The 17,508-nt window shown below is 41.4% G+C and overlaps 1 protein-coding gene across 2 annotated transcripts in view; it reads left to right on the top strand.

The window, feature by feature from the left end:
- The window catches only part of RAPGEF3 (Rap guanine nucleotide exchange factor 3), a 62,647-nt gene that overhangs the window by 17,069 nt on the left and 28,070 nt on the right, over positions 1-17,508 (top strand). For both annotated transcript variants that reach the window (XM_089482835.1, XM_089482843.1), the window contains exons 3-9: positions 3,135-3,188; positions 5,938-6,044; positions 11,024-11,145; positions 13,494-13,656; positions 14,700-14,784; positions 15,267-15,327; positions 16,428-16,504. In XM_089482835.1, coding sequence (XP_089338961.1) covers positions 3,135-3,188; positions 5,938-6,044; positions 11,024-11,145; positions 13,494-13,656; positions 14,700-14,784; positions 15,267-15,327; positions 16,428-16,504 — 669 coding nt within the window. The remainder of the gene's footprint in view (positions 1-3,134; positions 3,189-5,937; positions 6,045-11,023; positions 11,146-13,493; positions 13,657-14,699; positions 14,785-15,266; positions 15,328-16,427; positions 16,505-17,508) is intronic.

The following is a 17,508-nucleotide window of genomic DNA, read 5'->3' as shown; positions in this document are numbered from 1 at the left end:
CATCATGTCACTGTATTCATTCTTTTCAGAAGAAACTTTCGAAGTTTAGCCCGAGATAAGGTACTTGTTGATGTTTAGCTTTGGATGGGAGTTGTAAAGTCCAGCTGTTTTGTTCAAAGTATCCTACCTGGCTGGGGAACATTTGCTTTCCTCAGCGATCCCTTCCTGAAAGTTCCTCCCCTGGCCACACTACGTTTGCATGAGTTAGGGCTAGAGAAGAGTAACACCATGTTGCACACCAGTGAAGGACAAAGTGTGACTTTTCAGATGCTGGATTTATATCCTTCAACACTTAACAGATGAAAATCAGGACATGACTGGCCAAGCAACATCAGAGTGTGAACAAGATGGCAGATGTTATTCATGAGAAAGAACAGATAAGTTAGAAAAGGCTGCAGTCATTTACCATTTGCCTGAGCTGACTGGGTAGGGCAAGATTCTGCCTCTCCTCTCCTTTCCCCTTCTGAATTAATTGAGTGCAAACTTCCTTTGCACTTTGAGCTCAGTTTACAGCAATTGAAGTAAGCTGAGGACAAAAGGAGGAAAGTGGAAGGAGAAGAGAGAAATGGGACATTTTAAAAGTAGGGGGAAAAGTGGGATGGCAGATGATTAAACAAGATTATCCTTGCCAAATTGGGATGATTACAGGGCATGCACATTATACATTCTATCATTCTGAGCACCATATCTTTACCACCACTGCCATCCACTTTGTCCTTTGATTTTTGATCCCCCTTTATGGGGAGACATTGACAAGATAGTCTTCATTTCAGGGGTATTGGTTTTGCTTTTAGTTGAATTTAGGTTTGTTTGTTTTTTTTAAAAAAATCCTTCCCATTGAGTCAACAAGAAGATTTCATGTGCTGTCTGGAACTAGGTGTAAACTTCTGTTGTCTTTGAATCCATGCCTGTGAGTGAATAGATATAGACTGGCATTTCTACTTTTCTTTGTCTTAATTGTTGTTTTTTTCTCCATTTTCAATACCACTTGACGATCCATTTGTCTTCAAGCTGAAGAAAGGTTGTTTGGGCTTGTGTTTTTACACTATGGGCTGACCAGTTTTTCAAGAATCCATTGGAAGGGAACTTGGTAGACAAAGTTTTTGCTACTAGACCTCTTAAAGATTGAAATATTTTCATAGGACCTCTCAAGATATCACTCAGAAATACCAAAGCGTTCCAAAAAAGTAAATGTTCACATTACTGAAATGGAATGAGGTTGGCAGTGCTTACGCACTTGCTGCTAAGTGTTGTGAAGCAAAAGTCTGTTCATTTCTTCTGCTTAAGCCAGGACTGGCCCAGAAGGATCCTGTGGTGGAAAAATTCACATGGTAAAACTATTCCTTATTCTACCACCTTAGATGGCACATAAAATTCATTATATGGCTGAAGTGGTAGCTTTTCCATTACCTCCATAGGGCTGATCCTGTGCTTAAGGCCTATCTCTTCAAATATGTTCATCAAAGGGTATGGCACCCAGTGGTGTAAAAGAGCCAGTACTTGAAGGACTGGAACATTTTGATTAGAAAACATGGCAAACTTTCTCTGTCCCCTCTGAACTTACCATAGCTGCAGTCCTCAGTGTAGCTGGGAAGTAGATTTTCTCTGCAGCATTATATTGGTGTGAGCTATGCCTGTTGTAAATGCAAAGAAGATGACAATAGTGATGATGATGATGATGATCCCACTCTTTCCCCAAAATTGGAGCCAAATGGGTAATTAAATGTAGCTTGGTCTCAAATGGGCCATTAAGTCCCATTAGCTTTACAAGAAACTGCTCTTTGTAGAGATAAAAATACTGCTTCAACTTGTTTATTGATAATGAATCAACACAGCTGCCTGCATTTTTCAATTCTCTTGAGAGAGTGTGGCTGTCCAGACTATCATGATGAGCCTTTGCATATTAGCAAATTAATTTTCTTCCATGATTTAACTTTAATGCTGATCCTTCAAAGTTCTGCTTGCCAGTAGTTGTTCTGGCTTTGTCTTCCATAAATATGGTCCACATAGATACAAGTGGTCCTTCAAGTAGGATGCCAATCACCTTTTGTTGGACTTCAACCTCCAACATTTCTGTACAACAGCAATAGTAATAGCAGTAGCAAGTACATTTCTATACTGCTTATCAGTGGTGTCAGGTCATGCATTGTCAGGATGCTGCACCCTGACTCTGCCCATAGGCTGGAAGAAAATTATTTGCTAATATGCAAAGGCTCATCATGATAGTCCAGACAGCCACACTCTCTCAAGAAAATTTGAAAATGCAGGTGGCTGTGTTGATTCATTATCAATAAACAAGTTGCAGCAGTAATGGTGGGCAAACAATATCTGGAGGCCACATGATTCCTGTTCTTACCTTGGAGTAATCTGGTACCATCATGGTATCAGGCTTTTGTCTTTAAACTGAGCTTGGAACCAAAAGACTAACAGCAAGTGAAACTGATGCAATATTGGTGTTATATGAATGCCTGCTCCAAGGTGAGGAACCTGTGATTTCACAAAGTGTTGTTGGATTCAAACACCCATCTGTCCCAAGTAACAAAACTGGGTTGAGTGCGAGTGGTAGTAAACAGCTGGAGGTCTACAGGTTCCCTAACCTTGTCTAACATGTTGGTAGCTGCATTCTGGCTGCATCTTACTCAGCTCCCAAACACTGACCCTCTTTGTTCAGTAAATATTAGTCAAGATAACCTCTTTTGCTTCCTCAGCTTTTGGAAGGTATGCATCAGAGGTGAGAAATGTATGACCCTCTAGATATTGTTGGACTGCAAATCTTATCAGCCTAACCAGTGTAGCTAACTGGGAGGGATGATGGAAGTTGAAGTCCAGCAATATTTAAATGGTTTGGATTGGTGCATAGATGTTTTGGCATGCACCCATTATGTTGTTTCCTTTCTGATGTACTGTGACATTGTGGGCACCAAATATTAGGCATGTTCTCTCACAGATGTCATTTATTGTCAGCTTGTGCCCTGGTTAGGTCCCTGGGTTACAGCAGCTCTTTTCTGGGAGTCGTTTCCTTTGGATGAAAAATGCTGCTGCTTTTGTGTTATACTGGACTAACTCATGCAACAGACAGTTCCTTCCTGACTTTGTAAACTGACTAAGGAAATGTTCCTGTCCTTTATTTCCAGACCCCTCTTCCAGACCATGAATCAGCCCTGGTGCCTGGCCACAGCCTAAAGCAGGTAATAAACATCACACAGTGTGCTTCCTTTAGCCCTAGAAAGAAAGAAAGAAAAGTGAAAAATATTTCTGGGCCTTTCAATATGTAATTAATTTTAATTTATAGAAATATGAGCTTTGTCTGTATAAGTTATGAGTCTCTACCAGCACACAATGTGATCCTTGGCACTGAATCCAGCATCTCTAGAATTTATGCTTTTAAATTTTTTTTTTAACAAAAGCGAGTTTCTAGTTCTTATGACTGTGAAGGCAAGTTTGTAACTGTACGTACCATGCCCAGTATATTTGGAACATATGGTTATTATGAGTATTGGTAGGTCAAGAGAGCCAATGTAACATAATGGTTTCAGTGTTCAATTATGATTTTGGAGACCAAGGTATGAATCCCTGCTCAGGTGTGGAAATCCACTGAATGATCCTTGGCAAGGCACACACTCTCAGTCTCAGAGAAAGGCAAAGGCAAACCTCCTTTGAACAAATTTTGCCAAGAGAACTTTGTAATAGGTTTGCCTTAGGGTCACTATAAGTCAGAAACGAAAGCACACCACAACAAATTGGCAGGTCACATTACAGTGGGCCCTTGTTATACACAGGGGTTTGGTTCCAAGATCCCCTATGGATAACAAAATCCACAGATGCTCAAGTCCCATTAAATATAGGCGGGATACAGACGGGCAGGGGAAGACGTCTTGGAGGTGTATTCTGCTGAATATGGAGCCTCCAGACCGCCCACCCCGGGGGCGTGGCTCAGGAGATGGGGCTTCCACATGGGGGGCAGTGAAGACGCCTCACCTGGGGCCGTTTCTGACCTGCAGTTTCCAAACCGCCGCCTCGGAGGACGCTGCAAAGAGAGAGGCAGCTTCCTCATGGGCGGCCAAAAACGGGGCTTTTTTTTTCCTTTGCTGGCTGGCGGATGCGCAGCTGCGCATCAAACGGAAAAGAAGCGGAGAAAAGCAGCACCTTTTTAATGCCGCTTCTTCCCGCTTGGGGCGTGCGGGGGGCGTGTTCATGGCGGCATTCAGGTAAGGCCCGTCTGAAGGCTCTACCTTCATGACATCATGAATACACCCCTTTTTGCCCGTCTGTATCCCACCAGGATGACATAGCAAAATGGTGTCCCTTATAAAAAATGGAAAATCAAGGTTTGATATTTGAAATTTATACTTTTTTTGAACATTTTCAAACCGTGGATGCTTGAATCCGTGTATAAAAAATCCGTGTATAAGAAGGGCCAACCGTATTTCATTTGTACTTAAATCTCTAGCACCCATGGTGTGTGGATGGGTGGGCAGATTTATAGTGGTTGAATGAGTTAGGATACTTTCTTAATACTCTTCATGGTTAGTAAAGACAGAATACACAATGCCAAGAAATAAGTACATTTAATATTTCTTAGATTCCACAATGTATGGAGCTCATAGCGTGTCAATTGTCAACCTGCAAATAATTGCCACCATCACTCTGTTTGTCTGTGTTGTTACACTGAGGGTCATACTAAACACTATGAATAGTTAACTGTGTTAAATGTGTCTTGTGTAGCTAAACCAGAGCTGCAAATTGTGCAGCCCTCCAGATGAAGTTCCTCTTAGTCTCAAGAATCTACAGCCACTGATCTTAAAGGGTTGTTGAACTGCTTGCAACAATAAGTACTCTTAGCATTTAGAAGTGCCATAAAACTGCTAGATATTTATTATTAACAAAAAGGGGCTAATCTTGTTACAGAAACTTCAGGCTTCTCCGTTTTCCTTGTGAACCACACAAGAATTTCACAGTGACTTTTAGAAAGCCTAATTCTTATATTGCAAATGGTGTTACCTACTATGTACCTGCAATCATCCTAGCAAAATTAAATCTTGGTGTTTGTTTTATTGATCTGGAGTCTTCCCCCACCTTTAAAAATCTGTTTTATATGAATCATCACTTTCAGAATGCTTTAGTTTTAAATGAAATTGGATCTTCATGTGAATACATATATTAATACCAATACGCTTTTCGGCCACTGGCTGTATATTACCTCCATAATTGTGGGGCAGCATGTTTCTCAAGAACACTTACTAGGGAACACAACCAGATGAATGATGTGGTAGGAACCTTATACTTGGACTACAGGTGCATTTGCACTGAAGAAATAATGCAGTTTAACATCACTTTAACTGCCATGGCCCTGTCCTACAGCATATTGGGACATACACTTTTATGAGGCACAAGCACAGTTTGGCAGAGATGTTTAAAGACCCTGTGAAACTCCAAATCCCAGGATTCCCTAGGATGGAGCTACAGCACTGAAAGTGATGTCAAATTGCATTATTTCTACAGTAGATGAAGTGTAGAGTGGCCTTTGGTCTGATCCAACTAGTCTCTTCTTCTTCTTCTATTACCATCTGTTAAACCCATTGAATTAAAGCAGGGTTGGGGAAATGTGACCCTCTGAATGTTCTTGAGCTCCAAGAACTACCAGATTCTATTATCATAGTCAGTGTTAGGGCTGAAAAGAGTAGTAATTCATCAATGTCTTCAGGTTCCCTAGCCCTGAATGGTCCCATGGCAAATACTGTATATCTGACTTCTGAGGTCAAGTGTTCATAAACATGAGAAAATACCATGTTCAGATTTCATTATTGTCCAAAGGATGATTTATTAAATGGGGCACAACAGCCCTTTTGCTTTTTTCCCATCCAAAATTATATTCAGGTTTAACATACGCTGACTAATTGGAACCGGAGCAATAGTTCTTGAATTCTTATTTCACAGGCTTCTTCGAACAAAATTCAGAGAGCAGGGAGACTCCTTGGTGCTCACTTAGTAATCATGTATCCAGACTTAATTCGTGACCACAAGTACCATCTCCGGCTTTTCAGGTGCGTATGAAGCTGGTAATTGGTAACAAGGGGTCAAAAGTGGCAGGTAACCTGTAGGACTTCTCTGCTCGTTTCTATGCTGCTGAAGCATACACAAGGGAGAAGTATATTTAAAATTACAAAATACTGTGTATACTCATGTATAAGTCTAGGAATTTTAGTTTAAAAATTGACCACAAAAACTTGGGTCAGCTTATCCACAGGTCAATGTACGTACTGTACTTTAACTCTTATTTAAAAAAGGAACCATTCCCTGGTGAAAGACAAGAGTGTAGTCTGTCATGGAAGCACTGTCCCCTGTATATTCTGTCATCCATCCAGCTTTTAGTATTAGCACAAACAGTTATGCCTGCTGGAATTTTGCAAGTTCTTTGGTGTTGTTTTCCATTGCTTTATCCTTTAGCTCCTTTGTTACACTTCCCTAAGTTTTATCCTCGACTTATCCTTGGGTCATATAAAAATTCATAATTTTGGCCCCCAAACCTGCCCTCGAGTTTCATACGGTATATGAAAATACAATTGTAATTAACACACACATACACACACACTCAGAGAGAGAAGAACACTGAACCACTGGCATGCAATGGCAACTTTATGTAATTGGACTGAAAGAATTTGCCTGTCCTTGGTGAAGACAGTCTTTTAGATGGCATGATCACAAACCATCCAAGGTTTTAAACAGTGCAACCAGCACCTTGACTTTGACCTAGTTGTAAAAAAATAATCCAAGTAACTCATGCAATATAAGTACAACATGACACAAGTCCCTCCCACCCACAAGCAATCTAACTTCCACATTGTTGTACTATTTGCAGCTTCTGAGCCATCATCAAGGCCAGCCCTATATAGAGTGTATCCAGGTACTCTAACTTGGATGTAACCATGACACACATCACTCTGGCTGGGTCAACTTTCTTCTGTGGATAATCTGCATATTGATAACACCATTGTTTTAATCTATTCTCACTAGTTTCATATGGATTTTGCAAAGCATGGAAGAAAAGGTGTGTGACGATCTCTGTGGTCCAAGCAACCCAAACAGTGGCCCTGTCTTGGCACTTAGTCCCAGCAGGTCCTTTATTTCCCCCCGCATCTCCTGTTCTCAGTTCACACTCCCTGTGAAGTTGAATGAGACTCTTGCAGAACTTCGAATCACACTGCCACCATCCAGTGAATTTATAATAACCTTTCCTTAACACGCACTGGGACTTGTTAAGGATTTATAGTTCCCTTCTGTTTCTAAACTAAGTAAGCGATAACCAAACTAAGGCACATGTAAAGAAGTGTAGGAACAGTAGATACTTTATATATTTAAAGTAAATATTTATTCTATTAACAAAAATAATATAAATCATACAAGATCTTTTGACCTTGCAGGTACAATACATATAGTTATGAGAAATTCATTTCCAGCAAGCCAAAAGCAACAAAATTAATAAGGCCTAACCGTTCTGACACATTCCTAAGTAACTGATACAGAGATGGAGTCTTCTGGCCTAGATGGGTTTGAGATGTAGTTACTGACATTGGCCTAGTACAACCACCTTCCTGAAGTATGCTTTCTGGACATAGGCTCAACACTGCAGTTTTCCCAACCGGGCAAGACCCACATCCAGGGAGATAGTCTCACTCCAGACTCCCCACTGCAGAAGCTCCTCCATCTGAGCTCAGAGGCCTTTTATATCCCTCTCTTGGAAGCTTCCAGAAGAAACTTTCTCTCCTGCTCACTGATTGGCCAAGTGGGCCTTCTGTCAGCTGTGATGTAATTACTCATTTGCATGTACCTCCCTCTCAGCTTAACTCTTTATTGCCTGACTGGAGTCCCAGTCATTCCAAGGTGGTACCTGGGGGACCTCTTAAAATAAGAGGTGATCATTTTTATACACAAACGAGTCCCGCTCAGATGTTGTGTGGTAGTGTGGAAGTGGTCTGGAACTGTCAACCCCTCTCTTTCCTCCTCTTCCACAGATATCCTTTATTTGGCCTTAAATATAAAGTAATTGTTGTATGTTTATGTATATGTTCAGGCAACCTTTATCTCCTCCTCCATCCTCATTTATTTATCTCCTCCTCTATCCTCATTTATTTACTATTGTGTATCCTACTGAATGGCTAGCCTTCTATGTGGGCATCCAAAGAGAGCTTCAGGGAATTCTGCCTGGCCTAGCCTGGCTTTGGTGCCCTTGAAACTGATATCAGCAGAATTGACCAGCCCCTGTCCCTTGTGGTACCCAAGGCCTGTGATAAAACTAGCAGAGTCCTCCATCACCACAACCAGGACTGGACCAAGATATTTTGCTGCCTGATTCAAAGGTCAAGAGGATGTCCTGCCCCATTCATATACAGAAGCTGGTTAGACTGGTATTTGAATCTCACTTTATCACTCTGTGGTTGGACACTGTCTTACACCATACCTGAGGGCAGCAGACTAGCTCAAGAGAAACATGGCAGTTTGTGTGGTCCGCATACAACTCAAACCCTTCATAAGTGCTCCTTGTCCTCAAGTTTCTACTGCCTGAAGCGTATACCTCACACTATTTAATATTAGGGCCAGTACTGGCCACAGCCATAGTGAAGTTCCCCTCACTACATTGTTGCTCTTCTTGGCTTCATTCCATTCATTCCACTTTGCTCGTTCTACTGGGGTTTCATGGTTGTGAGGATGTGAGATCCACATGTACATGTATCCCAGGATTTGTAACTGTGATGTTCTATATATTTTTGGAATGCAAATCCCTTAATTCCTCACCATTGTTTTGCTAACTGTGGCAAAAAGGAGTCATAGGACAAAAAGCAGATGACATTGTTTAGGCCTTGTGTGCTTGCATGCACTCATGCATACACACACACAACACACTGATGGGCAGAGAGAGATGTGTCTTCTCCAATCTGGTAAGAAGGAACAGTGCAGGGCGAAGGTACAAACTTTTGTTTCCTCTCCACCTTGTGATACTTTCTGTCTGGGAAACCTCCATAAACTATGTCAAGATTGCTCAATATGCCAGCAGGTCTGCATGCTGACAGACATGATCTGTTATCTTGAAGTTAATCTCAGATTTCTTTGAAATACTCAGTTGGGTAGCAGGGAGAATTGTTTCCATGTAATTAAGGACTCATGGCTCCTCTCTGTCCTTTCATCTTTAAGTCAGTGATCATGGGATTAATAAATAGTACTTTCAGGTCAACATGAGTGGGTGGAATAATTCCGAATTCTACATAAGCATACTCTGTGAACCGGCAATGACCCAAGACAGAGAGCTAGTGTTTGTGGAGATACACAATGGGGTTCTTCTTCAAATAGATAAGGACTGTTGATTCAGTGAAATATCTTTTGAGTACAAGATCTCTGAAGATCTTGAATTGTCATTAAATAGGAGTTACAGGGGAAAGGCAACTCTTTCATCAACATGTTTTCCAGTTTCTGTCTCAGCATTCTTGCTGCTATGGTTGGCCAGCCTTACCATTAGGCAGTGTGACGTAGCTGCCTCAGGTGGCATATGGTGGATAGTGTGAAGGGGCCCATGGCTACAGCTATTCCCCACTGTTTTGAGGATTGACTTGTGTTTTTGAGGCAGCATGTTCTGCAATCTTTAAGATAGTTTGCTTTCCTTCACTGCAATAGAGGAGACAGGCCCATCACCAGCATCTAAATAGCATTCAGCAGTATGGTCTTCCAGATGTGTCAAATGCAGAAGATTATGATATTTATTGCTGAAATTCTTGGGATTTTAAAAAATATCCAAATATTCTTTCTCTTCTCTTGGACTATTTTCCAGCCTTAGTTGCAATGTTTTATTCCTACCCTTGAGTGGTTTTCTTTTTAATTCTAAGACATACGGTAGCAATATATTACCTTCCCCTTTCCCCCGCTATAACACTATAACCCTTTAAACAATATTTAAAAATTCAGAGAGCATCCCTGGAAAACAAGAGCCTCTCTTCTGTAGATACATTGGTGAGGAAAGTGACTGGGAATGGGTGAGGATGGCTGGGCTCCCCACTTCTCTCCTTGATCAATGAAGAAACTGGGCTGAAGAACAAGTGAACAGGGCTGTGAAATATACACCTAGATATGTGTAGAATGAACAAATATACTGTGAAAAGTGTTTATGTGTTTTCCTGTTGAGGCAAATGCAGGAGTAGTAATGTGGACATGAATTCAATGCCAGAACATAATAAGCTTTCTAGTTGCTGGGTGAAACTATGAGAGCTTTCAGACTTCTTCTGAACCAGCGTTCTGTGTAACCTCTCCCCCCATGTTTTTTGTGCAAAATATAATGGGAAGTGTTTTTTGTTTTGTTTTGTTTGCCAAAATACATTGTTGCACAGTGTTATGCACAATTTTTTTGAAGTTTTCATAAAAAATCCTTCAATGCAGTTGACATTTTTGGGTGTGGGAATATTGATGTGTCAAGACATACAGTGGACCCTTGTTATATGCTGGTGTTTGGTTCCAAGATCCCCTGTGGATAACAAAATCTGTGTATGCTCAAGTCCCATTAAATATAATGACATAGCAAAATGGTGTCCCTTATAAAAAATGGAAAATCAAGGTTTGATATTTGAAATGTATATTTTTTGAACATTTTCAATCCACTGATGCTTGAATCCATGTATAAGAAGTGTTGATTGTACTTTCTTGTTGAACATGAGGAAGCATGTGAACATTCTCTGCTTTGTTTGCATACAACTGTCATGCCTAGAAGGTGTTCGTAGACATTTCTTCCATGAATGTGCCCCATTCTTTTTTAAAGCCATCTAAAGCAGTAGCCATTCCACATAACGTAGCAGCAAAATCCATAAATGTGGATGATGTAGTTCTTCCTAGAGAGCCTTGCCAAAAGCTGAAGCCTAGAGCTAGAACAGTTGAATTCTATAAAGTCCAAAATCCTATTTGAAAGTGAGAATACACTTATCTAGCTCCCCAGATCTCAAGGGCTTATGTGTGAACATTTTGCTGGTCTATGTCTCCCTTGCAGGCAATGCTGTTCTGGGAAGGAGCTGGTGGATGCTCTATTAAGCGCTGGGCTTTCAGTGCAGACTCGCAGCCAGGCCCTTGGACTCTGCCAAGTGCTGATGGATGAAGGTGTTCTGGCTCATGGTGAGATCCTCAAAAACATGGTAGATGTAGAACAGCATAGTGGTCAAAAGTATTGGTCAGGAAATCAGGAATCCAGGCTGTAGGCTGTCATCTATCTGGCACATGTAGACTTACTATACCATTTGTTGATAGCCAACAATAGTTTGTTGGTAATCACACTTCTAGGGCCCAATCTGCATGGACCAGGATACTCTAGGGGTGGTCCAGAGTATCCTGGCTCCAGAGCTGCCCCAACCTCCCTTCATTACCTGGTCCTTGTTAGAAGAATTTTTGCATTCTCTCTTCCCCTCCTTAGATAGATAGATTTTCCTGTGTGCAAATCATGCTGTCTCCCCTCATTCAAACATCCCATTTGCTCCGACTGAATGACAGGGCAATAACTTTGCAAACTGATAAACAAACCATGTGATTCAGGTCACTTTCCCTTTTGGGAAGTTCTCTGTCACACAAATATTTTATCCTGCCTTGTTGGGTTCTCCACCTTCTTCCTCTCTCCACTTTCTTTGGAAAGATGATAAGATAAAGATTTGTTCTTTATCTGAACTATTCATTAGCTAGGTTAGGATATAGCCTCTATGCATATGTAGATTAAAGTCATTAGTAAACTTTTGTTCAAAGTGCAAGCTATTTGTGTTGTTTTTAAGTCAGTCTTAGTTCTTAGAGAAGCATAGACAAAGACAATTTCTGCTACTCTGCTGATTTAAAGCTAGACCCTTATAGGCATGACTTTGATATTTAAATATTTTTGTTTCCTTAACAAAGGTTGAAGCCTTACGAAACTTGAATTGCCCTACAGTCCTCTGTTCCCACCTGGCGGGGGGGGGGGGGGCTGTCTGCATGGCTCCCACTGAGCTGCCCAGTATGTTTGCCACCATAGGCTACTTGCTTCTGAGGTCAGAAGGAGACATCCAGTAACAATCACATTGCTAGGCACCTCATTGTGACCTCAGAGCAAATGACTGGTGACAGCACACAGAGCAACTCAGCAGGACACCCACAGAGACAGCACCGATCCAGAGTAAGTTATTTTAATTCATTTGAAGGATGTTATGTCCTGTTTCTGGTACTGAACATGCCAGGTATCATCTGGACTGTGAAGTCGAAGGCTTTCATGACTGAAATTCATAGTTTTTTGTGGGGTTTTCAGGCTATGTGACCATGTTCTGGAAGAGTTTATTCCTGATATTTCACCAGCATCTGTGGCTGGCATCTTCAGAGAATGCTGGCATGGAAGTGAGTGGGATATATATATATATATATACACACACACACACACAGAGTGCGCCCACGTCTTACGCAGGTGCATTATGCACATTATGCCGCTTCTTCTGGCGCCATGTGTCAGAAGAAACAATGGCACATGCTGCCGCCACCACGTGCCGCTGCGAGCACGAGCCCATTACTTGTAATAGGACTCGAGCATACACGTTTTTTGTTTTACGTGGGGGAGTCCAGAATGGATCCCCGTGTAAAACAAGGGTGCATTGTACTATGTAACCCTTGGTTGAGAGGAAGTGATTTACATGTAAATCTCTGTGTTGGTCTATTGTTGAATGGCAAAGCCTCAGGGTGTCTATTTAATTAATGAAGTTTGGCTACTAGTCCTGAAAAACACGAAAATCAAGACCCAGCCCATGCAAATGAAAACCACTCAGGGTCAGGGGGATTTCCCAATAGACAATGGATCATTAATTAGACATCCTAAGGCCTTGCTATTCAACATCAGACCAACACAGAAGACCTTATCGCATTATACTCTTAGGTCTACACTCTTTCATTATGGGACTTGTAGTTTAAGAAGGAGCATTTAGAATATTCAGCCAGAGAGTTCTTAAACCTCACTGAACTACAAACCCCAAATTGCAACAGGAGGCAGTCAGTGAAGTTAAAGCGACCTAACCCTGTTTTAAGAGTTTAATGCAATAAGGTCCAGAGGTTAACATGCAAATCACTTTCTCCCAGCCAAGGGTCACACAGTATATATACCCCACTCACTCCCATGACAGCATTCTCTGAAGATGCCAGCCACAGATGCTGGCAAAATGTCAGGAAGAAACTCTTCCAGAACACTGCCACATAGTCTGAAAACCCCACAAAAAAACTGTCATCTGGACTGTTTGGTCAAGAACTGGGGTTTGGGCTGTACTTTGTCCAAATAGGATGCTGCCAGAATGGAAGGAAAAACCGGCAGACAAGGCCTAGGAGACAGGAAGAGTGTGAGATGGCTAATTGCTGCGAACTGGGTTTCTACAATACTCATGCAGACATACTGATGGGAAGAAACCTTTTGGCCTATTCCTCCTTAATGCCTTATTCTCATTCTGTGTTAATCTATCTTTCCAATGCAGTTCGGCAGGAGAGCTATTTCCAAGACCGGGATGTCCAGTTCTTCCGCTTTGTGGCCCTGGAGCTGAATACTGAAGACCGGGATAGTGAGGAACTGTTGGAGGCACTGGCTTTGCTCACACAGTTGGGCCCTATGGCACTGCTTACCACCATCCTGAGAAAACCGTGAGTGTGGCAGATTGGTCAGTGTGGCAGGCAGGGGAGAAATGGGAAGCTTTCAATTCATTGCTATGGATCAACTAGGGATGGGGAGTGTTCCAGATGCTGTTAGATTGTAGCTTCCATGATCCCTCACCTTTGACTATATTGGCCAGGGCTGATGGGAGTTGCAGTCCAACAATATCTGGAAGACCCCATGTTCTCTTACTCGTGTCACAGAGAGCTGTGTCTATGCTACTCACCCCTGGAAGCTGCTGTTTGCAGTGTAGTGTAATGCAGTGTGCATTGGTTTTATTGTTCAGTTGATTGATCCACCCCACTCTCTGTAAACCTTACATTTTTGTATATTTTGTTCAAAGAAACTTGCAACTTAAAGCAGGTGATCTATATCTATATCTGTAAACAAATATTGTGTATATGAAAATCAAAATAACAAAACCCAAGTAGCAGCACCTTTTTAAATACACGGTTACCATCAGAAGTTTAAAAACCTGCCAGAACAAAAGAGAAGGAAGAAGTCTTGATTATCTGCCTGTGCAGAATTGGAAAAGGAGCCTTATGGATTTCCCAAGGAAGAGCATTCTCTGATCTAGGCAGCACCACTGGTTTTTTGGTGCAAGAATCTTGCAACCTCTGCCTCTTAACTCTTTCCTTTCTGTGTTTTAAAAAATAGATTACTAGCCCTTAGGACTATGGAGCTGAGCTTCCTAATGGCTATAATAGTAAAAATGCAATTTGAATTAATTTAATTATTGAATTATGAATTTAGCATGGAAGCCAAATATGGGGGTTAAGAAGGGAGGATGATAGAAAAGTAGAATATCAACACTTTGCATTGTTCCTTGTCCCTCCTCCAAGAAAATGTTTGCAATGATTTATGCAAATTATTATAACCAATGCATTGGATCTGAATGAATCAGAATGCAGACAGACGTGAGGCTGAGGATGTAGAGGTGAGTTTGAAAATAAAGAAATAACCTAGGGCTTATGTATGTGTGTGCATGTGTGTGCATGTAAGGGTATCACATATTTTGAACTTTCTCTTCCAGCCCTGGGCAGCGCACAGATGAGGAGCTTGCACTGATTTTTGAGGAACTGCTGCATATAAAGGCTGTAGCCCATCTGTCCAGTTCAGTAAGTGACAATCAATCTCTGCCCTACGTGGTGCAGCTTTCATGGGCCACAAGCAATGAATTATTAATTATGGATTCATTTTTCTTAACCCATTCGAACACATGCATCATGAAAGTTGGGGAGGTGTGTCTAGGCCAGTGGTTCTCAACCTAAGGGTCATGACCCCTTTGGGGGTCGAATGACCCTTTCACAGGGGTTGCCTAAGACCATTGGAAAACACATAGCAAAATTACAGTTATGAAGTAGCAATGAAAATAATATTATGGTTGGGGGTCATCACAACATGAGGAACTGTATTAAAGGGTTGCAGCAATAGGAAGGACATGTTTGAGATAATCTGAGAATATATAACAGAAACTGATGGGAGATTTCCAATGAAATAATCTCTTAGTGCACTCTTTGCCTCATGTCATATGCTCCCTTCCAGCTCTACCTGCTTATGCCAGCAGGGTTCCTAACTCTCTGCCTCCTCTTTGCTCCAGGTGAAGAGAGAACTGGCTGCTGTCTTGCTGTTTGAATCCCATGCAAAAGCTGGAACTGTGTGTGAGTAATCAGTGTATAGCAACTGTTTAGTCACTTTGGAGGATAAACCTTCTTTGACTTCTGACATACCCTGAGAAGGACTGCAGATTTGCTTTCCATAGTGTGTATTTGCTTGTACATTACATTTATAGTCTGTGTTTCCTCCATGGAGACCAAGGCAGATATATGACTCTCATTACTGTTTTTATCATATGTAAGACAGGTTGGGCTTGGAAATGGTAACTAGTCAAGCAAGCCTGGTCTCTAGTCTTACAATTTACAAATGCAACCCATGGGCCACATGAGTTGCCCCTTTTGCAGCCCTCTCAAGCCTCTTAAGGTGCATCTACACTGTAAAAATAATGCAGCTTGACACCACTTTAAGTGCTGTAGGTCCATTCTAGGGATTCCTGGTATTTGTAGTTTTACAGGGTCTTTAGCCTTCTCTATCAAAGCGTGCCAATGCCTCACAAAACTAGAAATCGCAGTATTTTGTAGGATCCCATCATGGCTGGCAGGTAACATCTTTGAGACAGAGTAAAATACATTGTAGCATATGCTTTTATAGACTTGATCTACTTCCTCCATGCATCTGAGGAAGTAGACCAAATCTGCAAAAGCTTATGCTACAACATCCTTTGCTTAGTTAGTTTCAAAGGTGCTACAAGATCCCTTTGCAAGCTGATATTCCAGACTAACATGGCTATGTCTCTGAATTCTACCCCCAGGTGTAAGTAAGTTGGTTTCCCTGGAATGGCAATGGATTTTGTATGCTATTGCCATCACTCCACAGACTTATGCCATGCATTGTGAGAGGGAATGAACATGGAACATGATCTTCCTCTTTCCCATAAAATGTGGAAGAAATTTTTTCTTCATTCCATTCCTCCCCCGCCCCAGTCCCAGATGTCAGCTGTGATCAGTGATTAGTCTGTGTCTCCATTGAGAAATTGTTCCTGTTTAGCTCTCTCATCCATGCTCCTCACTAATCCTAGCTGTTTGTTTTTTCCTTCTGAGTCCTCATCTTTGCCAAGTTGCCTATCCAGGCTTGGGACTGGTATTCATTCATGTCCAATCTGCAACATCTGTAGCACTGACATGCAGGGTTTCTTTCTTCACAGTGTTCACCCAAGGGGACAAGGCCACCTCCTGGTATATCATCTGGAAGGGATCGGTCAATGTTGTGACACATGACAAGGTGTGTGTATGTTTCATCTCTGTAGACTTTGCAGGGAAATTCTGGATTTTAAGTCTAAGGAGGCGAAGGATGTCCAATAATTTGCATACCAAGATGAGACAGACTATTTATTTAGCTGTTTCTTGCCCCATGTCTGTACCTTAGATCTAGTCATTTTGTATGCAATTTAATGTATGCACTAATCCCAACATTTCATTATATTAACAAACTCTTCACTCAGCACCCTACTCCATTTTCCTTCATGCAATACAACCAAATCATCTGACCCTACCACCTCCACCATCCCTTCAGTCTTTGTTTTAAAATTGTTCCAGTCTATGAATAACTCCCCCTCATCTCAAATATTGCCCAATAAAGGCCATGCCTCATTGTGTCAAATGTCAGGGATGGCCTTACTTAACATGTAAATGCAGGTGTATGAACAGAGAGAGAAAGAGGGAGAGAATGAGAGAGGAAGAAAGGTAAGGTGGAGCAGTGATTCAGCCTCTTTTCGAGAACACACACATTTCTTGGGAAATGACCTAAAGAATCCCACAGCAATTTAGAGGCTGAACTGGGAGAAAGCAATTTCTAGCATCAGCTTTCAGGGATTATATTCCACTTCATCAGAACTGTAGACCAATTAGTCTTTTGCTGCTACTGGATTCCTTTAGGTATTTTTATACTATAATTGACCAATGTGACTATCTCTTTGAAAGCTATTACTGTATATTTTTTGTATATTTATCATGGCATAGTGAACGAGTTCAGTAAACATATGATAGACAATTAGTATACTCTAAGATGGTAGGGAGCATAACAGGTTGCAAGAAAAATAAAAGATCTCATCCTGACCAATGTTTGCTTTGTAACAGATGCAGAGTATGCATGTTGCATTTTCAGTGAAAAATCAGTAGAATGATGTGTTAATCCCACCCTCTGATTCTGTCCCACAACTTCTTCTTCCAACCTATGCTTAAATTGATATTTTTCTGTTCATGACAAACTCAAAATAAATCTATTGG

The sequence above is a fragment of the Sceloporus occidentalis genome, unplaced genomic scaffold, assembly GCF_023333645.1.
Source record: "Sceloporus occidentalis isolate IW3139 unplaced genomic scaffold, rSceOcc1.0.p SCAF_1, whole genome shotgun sequence".
Classification (NCBI taxonomy): domain Eukaryota; kingdom Metazoa; phylum Chordata; class Lepidosauria; order Squamata; family Phrynosomatidae; genus Sceloporus; species Sceloporus occidentalis.
Note: the sequence above shows the minus strand (reverse complement) of the source record. Positions and strands in the feature narration are given on the sequence as shown.